Source organism: Carlito syrichta, unplaced genomic scaffold, assembly GCF_000164805.1.
Source record: "Carlito syrichta isolate Samal-C Ts95f unplaced genomic scaffold, Tarsius_syrichta-2.0.1 Scaffold305281, whole genome shotgun sequence".
Lineage (NCBI taxonomy): Eukaryota > Metazoa > Chordata > Mammalia > Primates > Tarsiidae > Carlito > Carlito syrichta.
This window is the reverse complement of record NW_007249377.1, coordinates 1-21,450: the sequence shown is the minus strand read 5'-3', so window position 1 is coordinate 21,450 and position 21,450 is coordinate 1. Positions and strand designations below refer to the sequence as shown.

At 42.7% G+C, this 21,450-nt stretch overlaps 1 protein-coding gene across 1 annotated transcript in view; it reads left to right on the top strand.

The window, feature by feature from the left end:
- MSRA (methionine sulfoxide reductase A) overlaps window positions 1-21,416 on the top strand; it is a gene marked incomplete at its 3' end in the record, with an annotated part of 260,139 nt that extends 238,723 nt beyond the window's left edge. Inside the window, exons 5-6 of the mRNA XM_008061481.2 lie at window positions 9,372-9,532; window positions 21,279-21,416. Of these exons, the coding sequence (XP_008059672.2) occupies window positions 9,372-9,532; window positions 21,279-21,416 (299 nt within the window). The remainder of the gene's footprint in view (window positions 1-9,371; window positions 9,533-21,278) is intronic.
- Window positions 21,417-21,450: the final 34 nt, after the last annotated feature.

The window sequence follows — 21,450 nt, the reverse complement described above, 5'->3', positions numbered from 1 at the left end:
AGGAACCCACACAGGTAAGCAGGGGACTCAAGATACCTTTGTTTTGAGCAAAAATGCCAATTTCAGAAAACTTGAGTTTTAAGAGTCTTATGAAGGATATACAGGGTATGACCAACACAACCAGAGCACTTGACCTAATAAAGCTGTGAAGCTGTACACTACAGCTTGGAGTGGACCTTCCCTCTGTTACTCATGGAACATATACTAGGCCATAAAAGGCTCACTATGTTTTAAAGGGATTAAAATCATATAGATTATGTTTCTCTTATCATGATGCAATTATGCTAGAAATGCGTAGTGAAAAGATATCTAGAAAATCCTCTGATGTTAGAAAATTTTAAAATTTTGAAATATACTATTTATCAAAGATAAATAATGATGGAAACCTTTCAAAAATTTTCAAATCAAATGATAAAATATGACCCACCAAAACTTAGAGCACAGCAAAAGCAGTTCTTAGAGAAAAAAATATATAGCCTGAAATTCATAGATTAGAAGAGGAGAAAGGCTGAGCTTAGCATCCATGTCAGCAAAATAAACCCAAACAGTTTATTATTATATAAAATAAAATCTTAAAAATGAGTGGAAATAAATGAAATGGGAAACAAGCAAGATGAAGAAATGCTCAAAAAAGCCAAGAATCAGTATTTCAAAATAGCTATAAGTTGATCAAGGCAAAAGTGAGAAGAGGCTGGGTGCAACGGCTCACACCTATAATCCCAGCACTCTGGGAGGCTGAGATAGATGGATTGCTTGAGCCCAGGAGTTTGAGGTCAGTCTGGGTAGTATAGCAAACCTTTGTCTCTACAAAAAAATAAAAAATTAGCTGGGCATGCCTGTAGTCCCAGCTACTCAGGATGCTGATGTGGAGGGATTGCCGAGTTCAGGAAGTCAAGACTGCCGTGAGCCATGATCACTGTGATCATGCCACTGCACTCCAGCCTGGGTGACAGAGTGAGACCCTGACTCTAAAAAAAAAAAAAAAAAAGTGAGAAGACTTAGAAGACACAGATATCCAATACCAGGAATAGAAAATGAGATACCACTACCGATGTGGGAGACATTACAGATATTAGGAGGATATTATAAGCAACCTTATGGTAATAAATTTGAAAAGTTAGATGAAACAAGTTCTTAAAAAATATAGCTTAACAACACTGAATAGGCTACGAATACTAAAGAAATCAAATCAGAGCTGGGGCAATGGCTCACACCTGTAATCCAGCACTTCAGGAGGCTGAGGCAAGAGGATTGCTTGAAGCCAGGATTTTGAGACCAGCCTAGGCAACATAGCCAGACCTTATTTCTACAAAAAATAAAAAAGTTAGCCAGCCATGGTGGCGTGTGTCTGTAGTGCCAGCTACTCAGTAAGCTTAAGTGGAAGGATTGCCTGAGCCCAACAGACGGAGGCTGTGGTGAGCCATGACTGTGCCATGGCACTCCAGCCTGGATGACAGGGAGACTCCAACACAAAAACAAAACAAGAAACCATTGAATTCGTATTTTAAAAGCTTCTCATAGAGAAACACTACTTTCAGATGGCTTCATCAGTAAGTTCTGCCAACATTTAAGGAATAAATAATTGCAGTCTTTCACAACATCTTTCAAAAATTAGAGAAAGATACAATTCATCTTATGATCCTTGAATAATCTTGATACTAAAACCTGACAGTGTAAGAAAAGAAAATTATAGAACAATCTTACTCATGATCAGAAATCCTAAACAAAGTGTTAGCAAACTGAATTTAGTAGTATATAAGAAGATAATACATCTGTGACCAATTCAGGTTCCTTAAAGGAATGCAAGTTTGGTTTAGCATTTTAATATTAAACCATGTAATTAACCACCTTAGCAGATTACACAAATATACATATATGATTATTGAAACAGATGCATAAAAAGTACTTCATACAATTCAGTATTCATAAATGATGAGAAAACATAAATTATGACTTTCTCAATTGGACAAAGAATACATACAACAGAAAGTATTGTATTTAATAGTGAAACATTGAGATATTACAGAGATGCCATGGCAACTTCTAATCAGCGTTGTACTCGGGTCCTGGCTCATGCAGGAAGTCAAGGACAGAAACAAATGTATGATTGAAAAATACGGCAATACCTGTTTACCTTTCCCCACCTGTATAGCATTTCCTATCCTCCTTTGTAGAGACCATGTTGCTGAGTTCTGGCCAATGGAATGAGGCTGAAATGACATAGACTACTTTTAGGCCTGGCTCATAAAAACCTACTGCATGATCGGTGACCTTTCCTCTTTACCTTAAATTTTCCCGCTGAATGTGGACACCACGGGAAACCTTTGAAGAAACATGTCGAAGATGGCTACGTTTCCGTCAGCCCAGGCCTCTGAAAAGTTCATGAAGCAGAACCTTTACCAACTCCTTTTTCTGATTGTACTTTGCATGATGAAGAAAGAAATTTCTATTAAGTTCAGCTACTGGAATTTCTGGGTTTATTTATTCACTGGGAATTGGTACCTTGAAGTAGCTACCAACAATTGTAAAACAAGGCATCGGTTTAGTGGTTGGGCAACTGGCTCCAGTGTTGGGTCTTATTTATGGTTGGTGAACATGTCACTTCTCCCTAGACTGTTTTTTAAATTCAGTCGCAAACTCAAGTGAAATCACAATAGTTTTGTTGTTGTTGCTGTTGTTGTTCTTTTTGTGGCTCTTAAAAGCTAATTTCAACATTTATAGGGAAATGCAAGAGTACAAGAAAAGCAAAGACTCTTGCATAAAAGCAAGATGGGAAGACCTATTCTTCCAGTTATCAAGAGTCATTATGAAGCTATAGCTATTAAGACAGCGTGAATTTGCCGGAGACCACAGAAACAGACCCACTCATATGAAAAATGACAGTCGACATTTCATAGTATTGGAGAAAGAATGGCTGTTTATTCAATACTGATGAAACAGTTTTGTTACAGGAAAAAATTTACTGGATTTCTACCTCACACCGCACACAAAAATCAACTCCAAGTCGGTTAAATACCTAAATGTGAAAGGCAAATGTATAAACCTGTAAGTAGATAATATCATCATGACTTTGGGTTTAGGAGGCATTTCCTAAACAAGATGCAAAAAAAGCACTAACCATAAATTAAAAATATTTGATAAAATTAACTATATTAAACTCACGACTTTGGTTCACCAAAAAAAGATCATAAAGAAAATGCCAAAAACAGAGATTACATTTGGTAAAGGATTAGTGTTCAGAATATATAAAAATAGATTTTAAAATATGTACAGTGGATTTTTTTTTTAGAAAATACAGACTGATAGAAAAATGGGCAAAAGACTTGAATTGCAGTGAAGAAACATGAAATGATAATTAATGTCACTATTAATCGGGAAAATGCAAACTAAGATCAAGTGAGATTCCATGCCATACCAAGCAGACGGACAAAAAGTAAAGAGTCTGACCTCAGCAGACTGTAATGACTTGGCAAGCATTTAGAGCTCCAGAGGCTCTTGTGCCATCATGGGGGGTTGTACATTGGTAAAACTACTCTAGGGGAAAAAAAAAAAAACGAGAAACTACTCTGGGAAAATGGTTCAGCATGGAGCTAAGTTGAAGACATGCAAACCCTATAAGCCAATAATTCTGTCTGTAGGTTGTACTCAAGAGAAACTCGAAGCATCTCTGAGCCCACAGAGCCGACACCATGAGCAAAGCTTACCCTCCCAAGTTGAAAAATGTATGGACAAGAAGTTATCATTGAAATTAAATGGTGGCAGATGTGTCCAAGGAATATTAGGGGGATTTGACCCCCTTATGAATCTTGTGATAGATGAATGTGTGAGATGGCAACTAGTGGCATGGTGGTAATATGGGAAGTAGTGTGCAGAGCCTTGGAATGGGTATAAATGGCATTTCAGCGGAGAAGTCCACATCCTCCCTCCAAAGGGTCTGTTTTGCTGTGATGTAAAAACCAGGTCATGTACATTTTCGTATTAAACTTTTTGTTCAGTTAAAAAAGAGAGTGGGAAACGTGTGCACATGCAGAACAGAATACATGGCAGAAATGTTCTTTGCAGCTACAAGCCGGTAAAATGTTCATCAACAGTAGGACGTATATCTCCACTGTGGCATCTTCATATAATGGGATGTTGTGACGTCACGGAAACGAAGGAAATGGCAGGCTTTCTCATGAACGTAATAGTAAGGGAAAGATCCCATCCACAACTTAGTCTCATTTGTATGAATTTCAAAAGCAGGCCAAACTAAACTATGATTTTTCTTTTTTCTGCATGTGTCTATGTGCTAAGGAAAGTGTCGCCAAAACCAGACATGGTTATGGCTAGCGAGAGGGAGGGCATTGTCATCAGTAGGGACACACAAATGCCCTCAGGGGGCTGGCAGCACCCTCTGACTTGACAGCAGTGGTGGTTGTGTAACAAGTGTTCAGTGCATAATAAATACTTGTACTAAATGATCATATGTCATCTATAATAGAGTAATATTAAGTAAACTGTGCATTTGTGTTTATGTACTTTTGTACGTTTGTGTGTCATGCACGTTTCTGAAATCAGATCTGGAAACTATGAAGTTGGGATGTGTTGATCGCTACTTCTGCTGATGCTGTGAACGCTGTCCATGGTGAAGGACTAGCTTTGTGACTTTGCAGATACACATGTTCTTGGTACTGTTTCAAATGTCAACATTTTGGAAATCTCACTTACATGCTTCATGTTCTGTAGGAGGGCACGTTGGCTGACTCATTGCTCCAAAACTTTAAAAATTGGGGCTGAAAACGGTGACATGGAAATTTTAATATTTTGAAAGTTTTCTTATACTTTCATTATTTGATCAAACTTGGGAGTTTGGAGCATAAACAGATAAGGAGTCCCAGAAGACATTCTTTTTTTTTTTTTTTTGAGTTGGAGTCTCACTCGGTCACCCAGACTGGAGTGCAGTGGCCGCTCCCGGCCACCGCAGCCTCACCTGGTGGGCTCCGGCGATCCTTCCACCTCAGTCTTCTGAGCAGCCGGAATTACAGGCATGTGCTACCACGCCCAGCTGATTTTTTGATTTATTGTAGAGATGAGGTCTCGCTGCCCAGGCGGGTCTCGAACCCGCAGGCTCAGGCAATCCACTCACCTCAGCCTCCCAAAGGCGCGGGATTACAGGCTGAGCCACCGAGCCCAGCTCCAGAAGACATTCTAGGGAGCATATAATAATTAAAAATGTTTTACTTGGCCAGCCATGAATAGAATTTCCCTTTTCTTTTAACAAGCAGAATTCACGCTAAGATAACATTTTACCTTTTAGGAAGAAATCACCTCGTCTTTTCAAAATAATTTATTTATGATTATGAAGTAATGTGGGCTTATTACCGAAAATCAAAACCTTTTCTTTTTGCTTTCAGATACAGAGTGAATACTTAGCACTTCTTTTATACAGCAATAGTCTTTTATCTCTCTTGAAATGCATTTCTTGAAAACATACAAAGGACATTTTGAAAATGATAGTGACCACAGGATATTTCCTTTTAGAAGAGAGTCACCTAATATCTTTCATAACCCACTGTGTTCCACTTTATTTATTTTTTTTTACAGTATTTGCACATGGGCATAATAGTGGTTAAGATCTTGGGTGTGGGGGTTAGATGGCTTCCGATGCAGCACTGGTCTTGAGCCTTGAGTAGGCGCCAACTGCCCCCAGAGTGTAAGTCCCATCTTCTGAGAAGTGGGTTTGATAATAAAACTCCAAGTGTTTGCAGAATTGGATGGAAAACAGAGGTAAAGCACAGTGCCTGGCACATAGTGAGGGTTCCAGAATCCTTAGCGATTTTGGTGACCTCCCTACCTCCTTCCGTTCTTCCCTTCCTTTTAAAGAAACGAGGGCTGCCCATTCTTTATTCTGCATTTTACATTTAAAATGAGCCGTCGCTTGGCCTGTAATCCCGCGTTTTGGGATGCCGAGGTGAGTGGATTGCCTGATCCCGTGGGTTCGAGACCTGCCTGGGCAACTTGGCGAGACCTCATCTCTACAATAAATAAAAAAAAAAATCAGCCGGACGTGGTAGCGCGCCCCTGTTGTTCCGGCTACTTGGAAGGCTGAGGCGAACGGATCGCCGGAGCCCAGTTGGTCGAGGCTGCGGTGGCCGGGAGCGGCCACTGCACTCCAGTCTGGGCGACAGAATGAGACTCCAACTCAAAAAAAAAAAAAAATGAGCCGTCAGTTAAACTTCTCCGAATTAACTTTTCGGTCAGGTACAGCGAGATTGTTCCATATTAATAGGACTCGTCTCAAGCACCTGAGGTAAAGGCCAGGTGTGCCAGGAAGGGTCACATGGGTGATAAGTGCCATTCATCACTGTGAGGGTCACAGACCCATCTACCTGTGAGAGGACTCCAGGGCGCTGTGGTGTCCTTTCCCCTGGAGACCCTATTTTCCAGCACATGGCAGGAGGCCATGCTGAAGCTGCACCTGCGTCAGCCCTTCCGCCGTCAACTCCGGTGTCTTCCTGCACCACTGCGGCATGCAGGTGGCCCTTTGGTGCAGCAGATTGTGAGTCAGGATCAATTTTTTCCTAGCAACCATATATAGAAGAGAAGAATGTGGAGTTCATCCTGGCGGGAGTATTTGCAACCAGCATGGATAGTCCTGCTAATGAGATTGCTCCTTTGAAGTTCCCTAAGATAGAGATAGTAATTTCAGACCCTTAGGAATCTGTCCTTACCTGCCCTGATGTTAACCATCGCTGGTAACTCCCGGGACCGCGTAAAGTGATCACCTAGCAACAGCTCATAGCATGAACTTCCCTGTAAAATCCCCATGTTCACCCACATTTCTCACGTCTCCAATTAGGAGGGATAAAACAGAGCTGGGACCCAAAGATGAGCTGAAGCTTAGAGGGCCCTTTGAACAGCTGAGAACTCATCCATCTTATGCTGCATTATAGATTAAGCATTCCTCTGTTTTCCAGTGTTTTCTCTGGCTCTGCTGAGAGTGGGGAGAAACCTTGAAGCAGTCTCAGGATGGCAGGGGGATTTGTCCCTTTAAAATCTTCATTGAGAAGGTGGACGGCGAAATCTCCAGCAGTTGGTAGATGCCAAGAGGTCAGTCCTCATCAAGAATGCCCCAAAGCCCAGTCCTCATTAATCAGTTCATGGAGTGTCATGGAAGAATTTTAAGCACAAGATGTTGTTTCTGAGCCTGTAATTCTCTTTTCACCCTCCACAGCAAGCCCATCGCTTGCTTTTCTGGGGCATGAAGACAGCCAGATAATGTCCATAATTTATCCTCTTAGTTTCCCAAAGCCAAGTGGAGGACACAGTGAACTTCGTGACACTTGGTGAATCTGTGTGAAAGAGCGTTCTGGGTTATTGGTGATCATACTCACCCAGGAGTCCAGAAAATTCTGTAGCTTTCATGACGCTGATCGCTCCATCATCTTTCGTCCTGGTGCGGCTTGTCAAGATACCTGTGTGGCCTCACGCTCAACCAGCTGGCTTCTTTGTCCCTTGTCAGACCCAGTCCTGTCTCTTCACAGTCCTCAGAACATACCAAGCTTGTTCCGATTTCTGGGCCTTTGGCTGGGGCGTTCCTCTGGCCACCTGATACATCACAGGCAGGAGCACTTTGTTCTGTTGTTTTCTGTTGTTTTGCTGTAACTTCGTGTGCATCTGTTTTGAAAGGAGAAAGAGCTTTTGTGTCAAACAGATCGAGGTTTAAATCATAGGACACCCATTTACCTGCCATGTGACCTCAGGCAGGTCGCTGAATGTCTCTGACCCATAATTTCCTTTTTGTCAAAGACGGTTAAGAATATCTTCTTCACAGGGCTCATGTGAGGGTGAGACAGAAATAATGGCAAAGACCTCACACAGTGAAGTCCAGTGTCAAGCTCGTGACTGCTCCTTCCCCTCCCTCCCTCGTGCAGGTTACTTCCTGAGATCAAGGATGATGATCTAATTCTTCTGTAGCCTCCACGGTATTGGGTATACAGGCGACACTACATGAATTCTTCTTGCTGGAGAGAACATATTTATGTGCAGAAGAGGGAAAGATATTTGGGCGCTATTCTGTCTCTCAATGACATTTTTCTATCCTTTCTCAAAGTGTAATTTTGGTTAATTTTGCCCCCTGGAGGACAGCATTATAAAGCCTGTTTAGACCAATGTGTAACCGTCAAATATTTTGTGTATTTTGTGATTCAGTGAGTGGACCAACGGGGCCTCTTCTTGTATTTCCAGTAGCTTCAAGGTGTTGGTTTTCTCATTCGGATATTCAGTTTTTTGAGCATCCAATCATGTGTCCCAGTGAACCGTTTTTCTTGGTCTGGGCTTCAAGCTTGATGGTAACATGCTCATTCTCTTGAGAATCTTGCTTTGGGGCTTCGATGCAGATGCTGTCCATATTGCAGCTCCTTGTGCAAGCAGTGCCGGTTCCTTACAAGTCCCTGAAGGACCAGGGTGTTCCGTCATCCTTGTCTTTGTTCTGTCTCCTGAAGAATGTCTTTGACTCCATGCCTGGCGACTGCCCTTTCAAGACGAGAACCCATCCCATGGTTCACTTGAACTCACCCTTTCCCCTCCCTGGACTCGTGGATTTTTTTAAACCTGCACAGACCTTTCCTGTAACACCTCTAACACTCGATTATGCTTATTGGTCTCTGTTTCCTCTTTCTGTATTAAGGGTGTGACTAGTTGGAAGATGCTACTGTGTCTTCCTTCTGAATCCTAGTACCTAGTTCATTTTGCTGACAACATGGTGATCTACAGGGGCTCTGTGGTAAGTCTGTGGCTGTTTCACTCTGGGTATTCTGACTCAAAAACATACCCTTCAGTCACTGTGACCGGTGGAAGGTGCGCTTTTCTGATGTAAGACCCAGGTCCCCTTGGACTAGGTGGACGACCTTAGTCGAAGGTGTAGGACTCTTGCCATGTGCCAAGCACTATGCCAGGTTCTTACACAGCCAGTATCCCATTCCTTCATCTGTCAGGTGAGAGACTGTGATTCCTTCCACACAGAGTGTCTCATTAGGATTTAAGGAAACAGTGCATATCATAGTGTGTTACATGCGATACATGGAATAGGTTGTTCTTTCAACACTTGCATATAATCATGTGTACTTGTAGGGCATCTAGTATACTCCAAGACCTGTGATAAATTCACCTGAGTTCAAAGATGTTTGTTATAAAACAGGCAAAACAGGTAACATTTCATGTTTGTTTAAAGGAAGTGATGTCAAGGTCAAATGCAAACAGGCTCTTAGCACTACGTCAGTCGTGGGGACCTTATGAAAAAAGTGTTGAAATATGTCAGCATTTTGCCTAGCTGGATGGTGACACCGTGGCCCAGTGTCCCCAGTAAACCGCTCTGCTTTCTGCTTTCCCAGGCATGCGCCAAGGCAACGACCACGGCACTCAGTACCGCTCGGCTGTCTACCCGACCTCTGCCAAGCAGTTGGAGGCAGCCCTGAGGTCCAGAGAGGACTACCAGAAGGTAGGGGCTGTTCAGGCGCCCGTCCCCGGGCTCGGGCCACTGCGACCTGGGCTGGTACCAATTTAGAGGGGTCTGGTTCTTTTCGCCCGGGATTGTGTTCCAGTTGCATGTCTTTTAGAGTAGAGCCTTTGTGCCCGGTAAATGTGCTAAATGAGATTTTAAGAGTAGACCCATAGGTATTTCTCTCTAAAGCAACTCATCCAGATGAATATCTAGTTTGTTACAACACAGTCTTTCTCTCTCTCTCTCTCTCTCTGTCTCTCTTTTTTGTCTCTTTCTATCTGAATCTCTTTCTGTCTTCTTCTCTCTGTGTTAGTTTACTAGGGATGCCCTAACGAAATACCACAGACTGGGTGGTTTAAACAACAGACAATTAAAGTCTCACAGTTCTGGAGGCTAGAAATCCAAGATCAAGGTGTTGGCAGGCTTGTTTCTTCTGAGGGTTCTGAAGGGCAGATCTATTCTGAGCCCCTCTTCTTGGCTTGGAGATGGCGTCTCCTCTCTATGTATATTCACATTATTTTGCCTTTATATGTGTCCATTTCTGTGTCAAAATTTCTCATTTTTATATGGACTTCAGTCATATTGGATCAGGCCTCACCCTAAGACCCTCATGTAACTGAATTACCTCTGTAAATGTCCCGTCTCCAAGTAAAGTCACATTCTGAGGGGTTAGGACTCCAGCATATCTTTAACCCTCTCTCTTGCCAGTAATAGTAAAATGAATTATAATAAAAATACTTCTCAGAAATATATTTTATATCACAGAATAATTATTTTCACTGTTAACTTGTGTACTATTTTAAAAAACTTCTCTTCTCCAATAGAGATGTTGTTCTTTAAGAAACAATGGGTCGTTTTGGTTTTAGAGCTTTGTGATAATATTTCAATCTTAATTGTCATGGTATTTTCTGATGTGGATTTGCATTTGACATCAGAGCTAGTAATTATTATAATGCTGGTCTACTTTAGAATGATGTGAAACGTCTGGCATGCGACACCCCAGGAATGTGTGTATTCTCTTATTATTTTGTGTGGAGACAGAGAGGTGGTGATCCACTTACAGGTGGGTAGCAAGACTCTCAACTCATGGTCAGCTCGATGCTGATGAGCAGAGAGGGCTTAGGGAGACGCTACTGGGGCCCATTCCTTCCTCAGCCCCTCCACCTTCCTCCAAGGCTGTGATGTCTGCTTGGCTGGTCACAGTAAACAGCCCCCAGTGGTCTCTGCCCGTGTGTAATCCCTTCTCCTTGAGTATGGGCTGGATTTAGTGACTCCTTTCTAATAAATGACAGAAGTGATGGGATGTCATTCTGAGATTAAGTCAGCTAAAGAATATGGCTCCTGTTGTGTGAACTTCCTCACTCATTCTCTGGGATCACTTGCCCTGGAGGGATCCAGCTGTTTTGTCATGAGGTCGCCCTGTAGAAAGGCTCATGTGGTAAGGGATGAAAGCCTGCCAAGAACCACATGAACAAGATTGGAAGCCCCTCAGCCCCAGTCAAGCCTTCAGATGAGACTGCAGCCCAGGCTGGAAGTTTGAATGCAGCCTCGTGAAGAGACCTTGAGCCAGAGGCACACAGCTAAGCTGTGCCACAGAAGCTATGAGATAATAAATGTCTGTTGTTTTAAGCTGCTAAGTTATGGAGTAATTTGAGTGTACTTATATTTTCATTCTAAAAATGAAACTACCCTTTCATCATGGCTTTTCTGATGATGGTGGGCTTACCTGGGCATTTATGGGGGTGGTTACAGCCTCTAGCATCATTGTCTGCATCCACATGTCATCTGTGTAACTTATTGTCAAGTGCCTGAGACTTAGGAAGCCATGTGTCTCATTTGACTCAAGTAGACCCATGAGATGAGGGAGATCCTGTTATCCCCATTTTTCAGATGCTGAAAGACATAAGCACTGTCAGTAGCATAATTTGAATTAAAGAGAGGTATGAGTGGATGCAGGGAGATGAGTTGGGTGGGTGTTACCGGACTCCAGGGTGGAGATGATAGGAGCTTTGTCTAGGATGGTGGAAGGTATGAATGGGATTATGGATGGGATTCCTACATAGGAAGTAGAATGAATAAAACTTGGAACACCATTGTAGTGAAGAATCAATGAGGAAGATGAGTCCAGGGTGACTTACAGGCTTCTGGCTAGTGATTTTCTGTACAAAGGTATGGAAGAGCAGGGGTAGATTTGTGGGGAAGGTAAGTTAAGTTTTGGAAAGGTGGAATTTGAGGTGCCCATGACAGGAACATTCAAGTAGCTGTTGAGAGGAGACGCGGGCCATTCCCACCTTGTTGGGACTATTAACTGGGCAAAACTTATGAAGCACAGAGTCTAGTACATAGTAAGTGCTCCATAAACAGGAGCCTTTATTATTATTATTGGAAATCGTCAGCTTATAGTGTAAATGAAACCCTTGTTGCTGATAAGATCCCTTGGGAGAAGTAATGCGATGAGCAGAGAAGGAGGTCTGGTACCTGAGGAACACCTCCATTTGAGAGATGGACGGGAGAATGCTGTACCAGGCAGGTCCTTGCTCTGGGAACCGTAGAGAACCAACCCCAACCAAGAACTTAAAAAGTGTTTCAAGTGGTTTCATCCCCGCGTATTTAATTACAAAGGCAATGTTCATCATTAGAACGAAAGTCACGCATGATCAGTGCTGTCTATGAATTGCCTAATGTAGCGATTCATAGTCCCCTAGGGTACCAACTGTGATACTAAGTGACTCTGGAAGCATATTAACTTCTCTCCAGAATCTCTTGGAATGAGATGATATATGAGTGTTCGCAATGAAGATTTTAAGTTCAGTAGGTCAGTGCTCTTCACATGATATTAAAGAGGCTTCCTTACACTTCATTTTCCATTTTCTGCCCTTTGCTTTGAATGTAACCCATGTTGATTTTAGATAAATGATATCCAAGGAGTTAAAATTTGGGTATTGCATAATTAGTTAATTCACTGCTTTAATCATTTCTCCATTATTTCTGTAGATTTTGGAAAGACTAATCTTATATTTTAGACAGTTGTTCTAACCAAATGGAGCACAGGTCCTCATGCCCTTCAGAAGTGCTGCACCAGGCACTGCTCTCCTTTTCATTTCCAGAGACCACAGCACAAGGGTCAAGTTGTATTTCCTTGCAGAAACCAAGTGTCTCATTGTGTACCCCATCCTGGTGAGCAGTAGGGCTCACTGAGCACCTGTACCCAGGTGCCACTGTGATTTGTATCTTAGCCTGGTTCCCACGGAACTCAGAGACCAAGCCAAGGCTTGTATGTGAAGAATCACAAGGGTGCGTGGTGCCACGGAGTAGGAGTAAGGGATGGGGTGGGAGGTGGCGTTGGGGGAGAGAAAAGGAGGGAGACCCAATACAAGTTGGCCCCTGCCACTAGCAATGGGTTGTTTGAGCCTGGTGAAATGACCAGGTGTTCTGGAAGACAGGAAGCATATTTCCCTTGGATGCTGTCACCTGTGAGTTCACTCTGCACTCTGGGATTGCACATGTGGGGGCTCAAGATAATGCGTGCCAGGGCAGGAGAAAAGAGGCACATGGCGAGGGTGGTGAGGCACTGTAGGTGCTAAAGGCTGCATCGAGTGGCCTGGAGTCTGTACAGAACTGGTCACTGTGGCGGAACTCAAGCAAGCGCAGAGAGATCACAAAAACCAGGAGTGGCGTGGGAGCTCTGTTTGGCGCCACTGTCTACAGAGGGTCCTTCCCGCCCCCCAGTCAGGCAGGGCCGCTGGCTACAACGGCTCTGGGATGATGTCCCATGATCGAGTGACTTTCTGGCACTTCTGTTGGATCAGAGAAGGAAAAACGCAAGTTCAATTTTAGCAGGGCATCCCACTGTAATCATATGGTGATATAGTTTACATAACATAGTCATGTAGAGTGTCTATAGACAGCTAGATGATAATGATAGTGGTAATGGAACAGCAATGACAGTGCCACCTGAGACTTGCAACTTCGTGTTTTAAGCATTTTACACAGATGAAGTCATTTATAAGTCTTCGGTCTCTTTGACTATGTTTATCTATGAACATTTACAGCTATAATAGATATATTTAGATATAGCTGTGTCTATCTCTCAGTGTCTTTATACAACATTTTATGCATTTACATATTTTAGGGGTCCTGGTTTTTAATTTTGAAGCTTGTATGACCTTCTAACTCTTCATTCGATTGGTATAATTGATAATACATACAAGAAATCCACAATTTGCAATGCCTGTGAGAGGTGATACGATCAGCTTTTATACCACAGAGAAGTCGATCTGTGCTTTTACATTTACCTTAATAAGTTATTTGGTTTCTAAAGAATTCCACAGAAAGGGGGGTCTCAGATCTCACCAGCTGCTTTAACTGCCGATTGAAGGAGAGCAGGGAGTGGACGAAGTGACCCTTGGAATTGGCTTTCCAGTATTTTGTATCTAGGGTAAGCTTGAACAAATTTCTGAAACAACAGAGGTGTTTCATCTAGGGAGAGCCATTTCTTAACACTACCAGATTAGAGTCTAGAGCTCTGCAATCTCATCACAAAACATTTAGGTTTAGTTCTGAAAGTGGGTACATCTGAAGATGGCTCGTTCTGTTCATTTTATAGATACAGTTTTCCCCTCTAAAGGTGGGTGTTTCTGGGGATCTGTCTTATTTGAGCCCTGGTGGGACCCCATATACTAACTATAACATTGGCTTAAGTTACTCACTGAATCGTCTTCACTAGTTGCCCTCAGTGACCCCCTAGTAACCAGCTTCTTCAGCAATTTCTTTATATGGGAAGTTTAGAGTGACAGTATTGCTTACCACAGTGCAGCCATTTGAACATAAAATTAGCTGATTTTATCACAGGGACCAATTGTTGAGCTAATTAGATGTGCAGTACTGCTGAGGAGCCAGAAACCAAAAGTGATTTTCCATCTAAACTGTGGTTTTCTGCAAAGTTGGCTGGGTTGTGGATGCCAGGCTCACCAACAACTGTATGTAGGAAGGGAAAGCTGGCAGAAGATGTTCGCTCATTTTCAGTCAGATTCGAAGGGGCAGGAAATCCTTAAGGAGGAGGATCCAGTCTTAAGGAGTGAAACTTGAACTTCACTCTGGGTTTGCTGACCTTGAAAGTTCTGGAATTGCTCACAGAATTTGACAGCTGTTTCGTTTATGTCTTTGGTGAGCTGAAGACTTTGCATAAAATGTGGGGGGTGGGGTATTCTTGCCTTTCAAGAAGAAGACTTTATAATCTTTCCTTAACTTCATTTAAAAACAAAAACAAAAACTTTTTCCTCCAAGAGTTTCATGGTGGAATTATTTGTTTATAGCATTAATTGGGAGAAATGTTCTAATGTATTGTTAATTTTTCTTGACTTGTCAAATGCGGATAATTTGTCTCCCAAGTGAGCTGTGAAGACAAATGTTTTCTAAAATCCTAACCTGAATGTGGTCTCTGCCTGGGGTGGGGTGGTTCACATGTGATTCTTCCATCTTGACGATGTGACGCTTCCTCATTTAGAAGTGAAATCTTTTGACTGCTGATAAATTATGTTTCTTGAAATGTGAAAGGCAATAAATCTAAAAATAGTGCTCCTGGTCACGTGACCTAGCTCCTTCTACCAACTCAAGCTTCAAGAACAGTAGACACAGCATTTACTCTGGAAGCTTCCTTCATTAAAGAGAAAGAAGAAAAACAGTGTTTTACAATATATTAAGTTCTAACAATAATAAAACCTTTCTGGAGTCAATGCTAAATTACCACCATAAAGTAGGTTTTCAAATCTTTCTCTATCACTCCCTCAGTTTGTTCACCCACCATCCATTCACCCATCCATATCTACAATAGATAGCTATAATCTTTAAATATTTGCCCTAATTTTACTTTAAATTTCAACTATTTAGCAATTTATTATCTATCATCTATGTGTTTGTTTATACTCAATACAGTGTCATTTTTTTAAAAAGTACCCAAGATGAAAGACCATAAAAAAAAGAGCAGTATGTATGTAATGATAGGGTTACAGCTAGCATTTTTTAAAAATTAAGATTCAGCTTTGATTACTTAGTTTTATTTCCACTTAGATTACAGCCAAGTATTTAGTGACCCCCCAATGCTCTCCAGTTAAACCCTGGAAAGCTGTGGTTTGGCTGATGTTTGTATGTGTGTGTGAAAGAGAAAGAGAGAGAGAGAGAGAAAGTAGACAATGCCATTACTAAATAAACTATGAGGTCTGATAATTAAGTTTGCGAACTCATTGTAGAAAAAGTGCTACATATGTTATTGCTGAATATCACTATGGTCACCTTCAAAGTATTCTGCTTGGGAAGCTATGCACTGACACCAGCACTTAGTCCACCCATCAAAGCAATTTTGAGCTCTTTTTCTGGAATGGCCAGCAGAGCTATCGTCACGAGATTACTGGAGTTTGAATCAGAGCAACAAACAAACATTAAATTGTCTAGGATGAGTCTGTGACCTTAATTGCCAGACCTCATACTTACCTGGGCTCCCAATTCAGTTGTTTTTTTTTTCCTCTAGCATACTTTGAATGCCATCTCTGTCCCTGGTGCTCAAATCTATGGTTCAGAACTACCCTCTGGGCTCCAGATCCTTATACCCAACTTCCAATTACTTGTCGACATATGATTTTCTGACTCGAAGTCTTGATCCTCACCATCAACAAGGCCTGCGTCTTCCTTCTCCCACCCCACTCGTTGACGGGAGACTTCTCCATCATCGTTAAGTGAGCAAGATTTTCAGGAGTCATCCCTGATTCATCCCGTTCACCCCTCACCGCCAAGCGATCAGACACACATGGATTCTACCTCTAAAATATGCCTCCAATGTGACACGATCCTCATGTAAGCCACCATGATCTGTCACTGACTTCCTCACCTCTCCATCACTACAACCACCCAGGGCCGCTAGGTGATCTTCATAAACATGATTCAGATTATTTTCTTCCCTGGGCCAAAGCCTTCCATGGTGTCTGTTCTGAATTTGGATCAAAATCCAAAGCCCAGGTCCTGCACGGTCCTCTCGCCGCCTTCCCATGAGACATCCGTAACGTCTAATCAGAAAGCCTAACTACCAATAACATAGAATCTTGCCCTAAGCTCAGAACCTTTCGATGAAGCTCAAGAACTTCTAGAACACTGGAGACTCAGAATGAGAACCACAGGCCCTCAGGAAACCTTATTGTTGCATCGTGCACGTGATGAAGAATGGTTTTATCTTTCTTTGTTGTTCAAAGTTGCTTCCTGCATGGACCCACTACTGCCATCAGAGACCAAGTTCTGAGGCTATGGGCCTGCTGCTGGCTTAAGATATGCTGTGAACTAGGAGGAATGAGCTCCTCTCTTAACCACAGTGTTCTTGATCCCAAAGCCTATCTCGCAAGCTCTCTTGACACAGACGTTGCTCAATATTACAATCATACAACAGTGTTTGCTAAGATGATGTCAGTGGCTGGTACATACTGCTTTCCCTGATTTGTAAAATCTCTGACTTTTTTGTCTTTGTTAATATTCTGTGGCTGCTGTGACCAATTACCACCAACCTGGTGGCTTAAAACAATAGGAACTTATTCCCTTATGGTTCTGGAGGCAAGAAGTCCAAAATCCGTTTCCCTGGGCCAAAATCAAGATGCTAGCTGGGCTGTTCCTTCTCCAGAGGTCCTCGGGGATCCCCGCTCCTGTTTCTGGAGCTTCCTGTAGGGGGCACCATTCACAGACGTGGCCACACCACTCCAGTCTCTGCCCCTGTGGTCCCACCGCCGCCTCCTTTTCTGGGCATCTCACCTCATCCCCCCTCTCTCTTCTCAGGTCACTTGAGGTTGCCTGCAGGCCTCCCCCCACCAGATAAGCCCAGATCATCCCCCCATCTTAAGATCCTTAATGTAATCACACCGGCAAAATCCCTGCCATATAAAAGTAACATGCACAGGCTTGAGGGGCTGGGATGTGGACACTTATGGGAGGACTATTATTCAGATGACAACAATCCCCACAGCCTGGTCTCCAATCTGCCACAGTCATGTGTTCACCACAAAATGGGAGACTGAAACTGGAGGCTCTTTTTCCCTGGGCTGCTTAGGAAAGATGGGAAACCCAGGGCCCTACAAAGAGCACGCTCCAGTTTCCCAGAGAAGAGAGGACTTGATTTCTTCCCTCTTATCCAGTTTTAAAGAAAGGTAGGTATTCGCAAAAATGTATCCCCTTTTAAACACCTCTACCTTCCCAAAAGACCCAACTTTACCCCCAAATTACATCTAAAGTAAAGTGGAATGCCAAAAATAACAAGCGAAAAAAGCATTCTGTAAAGAATGTTTGGGAGAAGAGGAGAAGAAAAACTCTGTGTGTATGTGTGTGTATGTGCCTGAAAATAATACTTGGATGATTGGCAAGAGTTTCCTAGTGCTCTCTTAGTCACTCTCATTGAGCCTTGACCTAATTTTTCTGATCTGAATTTTTTTTCTTTTTTGAGTCGGAGTCTCGCTCTGTCGCCCAGTCTGGAGTGCAGTGGCATGCTCATGGCCCTCACAGCCTCGACCTGCTGGGTTCAGGCGATCATTCTACCTCAGCTTTCCAAGTATCTGGAACTACAGGCATGCACCGCCATGCCTGGCTAATTTTTTTTATTTATTGTAGAGATGAGGTCTCGACAAGTTGCCCAGGCTGGTCTCGAAACCCTAGGCTCAGGCAGGCCTCTCGCCTTCGCCTCCCAAAGTGTTGGGATTACAGATGTGAGCCACTGCACCTGGCTTCTCTTAATTTTTAAATGGTCTAAGTGTGGATTACAAAATTTCCCAATAGGTTTGCTATATGAATTAAATGAGATGCGTATTCATACGCAAACACACACACGAATATACACTTATACACACTAGCATGTAGTAGTGACCCAATACACATTTATCGAAGCTGAACTCCTTCAGTTTTATGATCCAGAAAATAGTTCAATTATGCCAACCCAGTTGAGAGAAATTAAATAGCCAGTCATGCTGTAACCATCATAATATAAGTGGACCTGCCAGACACGGTGGCTCACACCTATAATCCCAGCACTTTGGGAGGCCAAGGCAGGAGGATCACTTGAGCACAGAAGTTCGAGACCAGCCTGGGCAATATAGCAAGATGTCATCTCTACAAAAAATAAAAAAATTAGCTGGGCATGGTGGTGTACGCATGTAGTCCCGATACTTGGGAGGCTGAGGCAGAAGGATCTCATGAACCTAGGAGGTAGAGATTGCAGTGAGCTGTGATTATGTCACTGCATTCTAGCCTGGGCAACAGAGTGAGACCCTAACTCAGAATTAAGAATAATAATAACAGTAATATAATAATATTAATAATAATAAAACTGGACTTGGCATTCCCCACCAGGACATACATGCAGATCCTTTGTGTTTCCTTCTAAGCATTTATAGGCTGAAAATGTCCTTCTCTCCTTACTCTCCCCTATCTTCTTCAGGAATTAATAAATTAATTACCTTATCAAATATTAATTATAACCTAATTCATTGCCAGACTTGCATTACAGTTGTCTTAAACAAAGCCATCTGAGGAAAGATCTCACAAAGTGTTTTGTGATAAACTGTCCCACATGCAGTCAGAAAAGCTCACATGTGACAAATTCCCTTTTCTGTAAATAATTTCCCTAGGAACTGTTCTGCCATATTTCCATTAAGCAAGCTCTTTGGGGGCTCCCATTCACCTTAGTGTTCCCCATGCCTGGCGCTGTGCTTGGCACCTAGCAGACTGTCAAAAAAATACCTGTTGACCTGAACTGAAGAGAGATAGCACTTAGAGAAGGCTGTGAGCTGTCATGGACTGAATGTTTCTGCCCCCTCCTCAAATTCATACGTTGAAACCTTCACCCCCAGTGTCGTGGTACTTGAGCATGAACCTTTGGGAGATGATTAAGGTTAGATGAGCTTGTGAGGCTGGAGTTCCTAGGTTGGGATGAGCATCCTTATAAGAAGAGACACACAGAGCAGGCTCTTGTGTTCTGTCTGGCTCTCTCTCTCCAAGCCCAAAGAAGTCATGTGAGCACACACTACCTGCCTGCAATCCCAGCTAAGAGACCTTGGAATGCAACCTACCTTGCCAGCACCTGGATCTGGGACTTCCCAGCCTCCAGAGCTGTGAGAAATAGATGTCTGTTGCTGAAACTTCCTAGTCTGCGGTATTTCATTATGGCTGCCTACGCTGACAAAACAGCCCTGGTTTGTGTGCTCAACTCCATGGAAGGGTGGAAAGAGACATGGCCATGGAGGGGAACCCGCGGGGTGGCGGGGGAGGGGGCAGGCTTCACCTTCACTGACCATGACCTTGGACAAGTCTCTGCAATTCTAATTCCTCTTTTTAAAAAATGGGGAAAAATAAGAACAGGGAAACTTTTCATAAATCTTAGCAGTTCTCAGCATTTCCCCCCATACTATGCTGAAGGGCCTTCACACCCACACAGTGGGCAGGGCAGGATCTGTTCTCCTACCTGCCTGTGAGGAAACTGAGGCTAGGAGGCAGTCATTCCCATTCCTCAGGTGACTCTGAGAGCAAATGTAGAAAGTCAGAGTCATCTGACTCAGAATTCCATAAGCTTTTCACCTAGGCTGTGTGGAAGGACTTGGTAATCTGCCAGACGTTTTACAAGTACAGTCATCTCTCAAAGGGATGCTTGATGTATCCAAGGAGGATTGCTTGCAGAACTCCTTGAGATACCAAAATCTCCTGATGCTCAAGTCCCTTATAGAAAATGGCATTTACATATAACCTGTGCACGACTTCTTGTCATATACTTTAAACCATCTCTGTATTACTTTTAATACCTGATACAATACCAATGATATATAAATAGTCATTATACTGTATTGTTATACAATTTGCATTATTTTATTGTTGTCTTGTTATCATATTTATGTATAATATTTTGATCCCTGGTTGGTTGAATCTGTAGATGTGGAATGCACAGACATGGAGGGCTGACTGTATCATAGCTTAGTGGCGTGACTCCAAAGATAATGCTGTCTACAATGACTTCATCCTGCTTCTCCAGAGGTCCTTAAATTTTCAACCGTCGTTAAAATGTAAGATCAGGGAATCTTTCTTTCTGTTGTGAACTGAGAAAACGTCAGGGTTATTTCTGTTTCTTTGTTCCCAGGGAAATGGGTAGGTTGCATGCTAGAAGCATTCCTTCTCAGTCTATTGTATTCTCTATGCTGCGATGTTTAAAACCAGTCAGCTCGGGAAAGAGTCCTGTTTTCACCAAAGCTGAAAAATCATTTATTTGCATGGAAGACACAGAGTAGATGTGGGTAAATGTCAGTTGATATTTTATGGTTTGGGGATTAGACAACTCCTCTTCATCGTTAAAATTTTTTTTGTTGTTTGTGCTGTTGTTTAAAGATTTAAAATGCCCACGAAAGACCTTGAATAATTCATTCCCTTACCTTATTCAAAGAGAAAAATCTCCCTTCATATACTCAGCAAAAGAGAGAAAATTCTTCTTAGACCCTTCTTGTAGCATTGAGGTTATAATTACGGGTGTTATTATGGACGCTAAATAAGAACTTGCGAAATAAATATTTTTAAAGTGCCCATTTCTGGGAGGCAGGCACCTCCATTTCCATGTGTGCAGCCATACAGACAGCCAGATCTTTAGCCTTAATGGTTTAGTTGCATCTGGGCGATTATGTTCATTTCCACTTATTACTGTGTGTTAGACTCCCTGTGTATGAGTGCAGATTGCCCTTTCTTGCACTGTATTTAGAAATCTCGGAATTACCCCTGGGCATTTGTTCATTAATAGGGGGTGGGGAGAGGAGAAGCTTGTAATAATGGGCTTTACATATCAAACTGTGTGCATCCACGTTCCCGCCCGAACGAAAAGTCTGGTCTGCGTGACCGCCCTCTGGTGGCCGCAGGCCTTCGCTGCAGTGGCAGGGATGTGGGTCGCGGGCGGGGCGGGGCCTGCAGGGGGG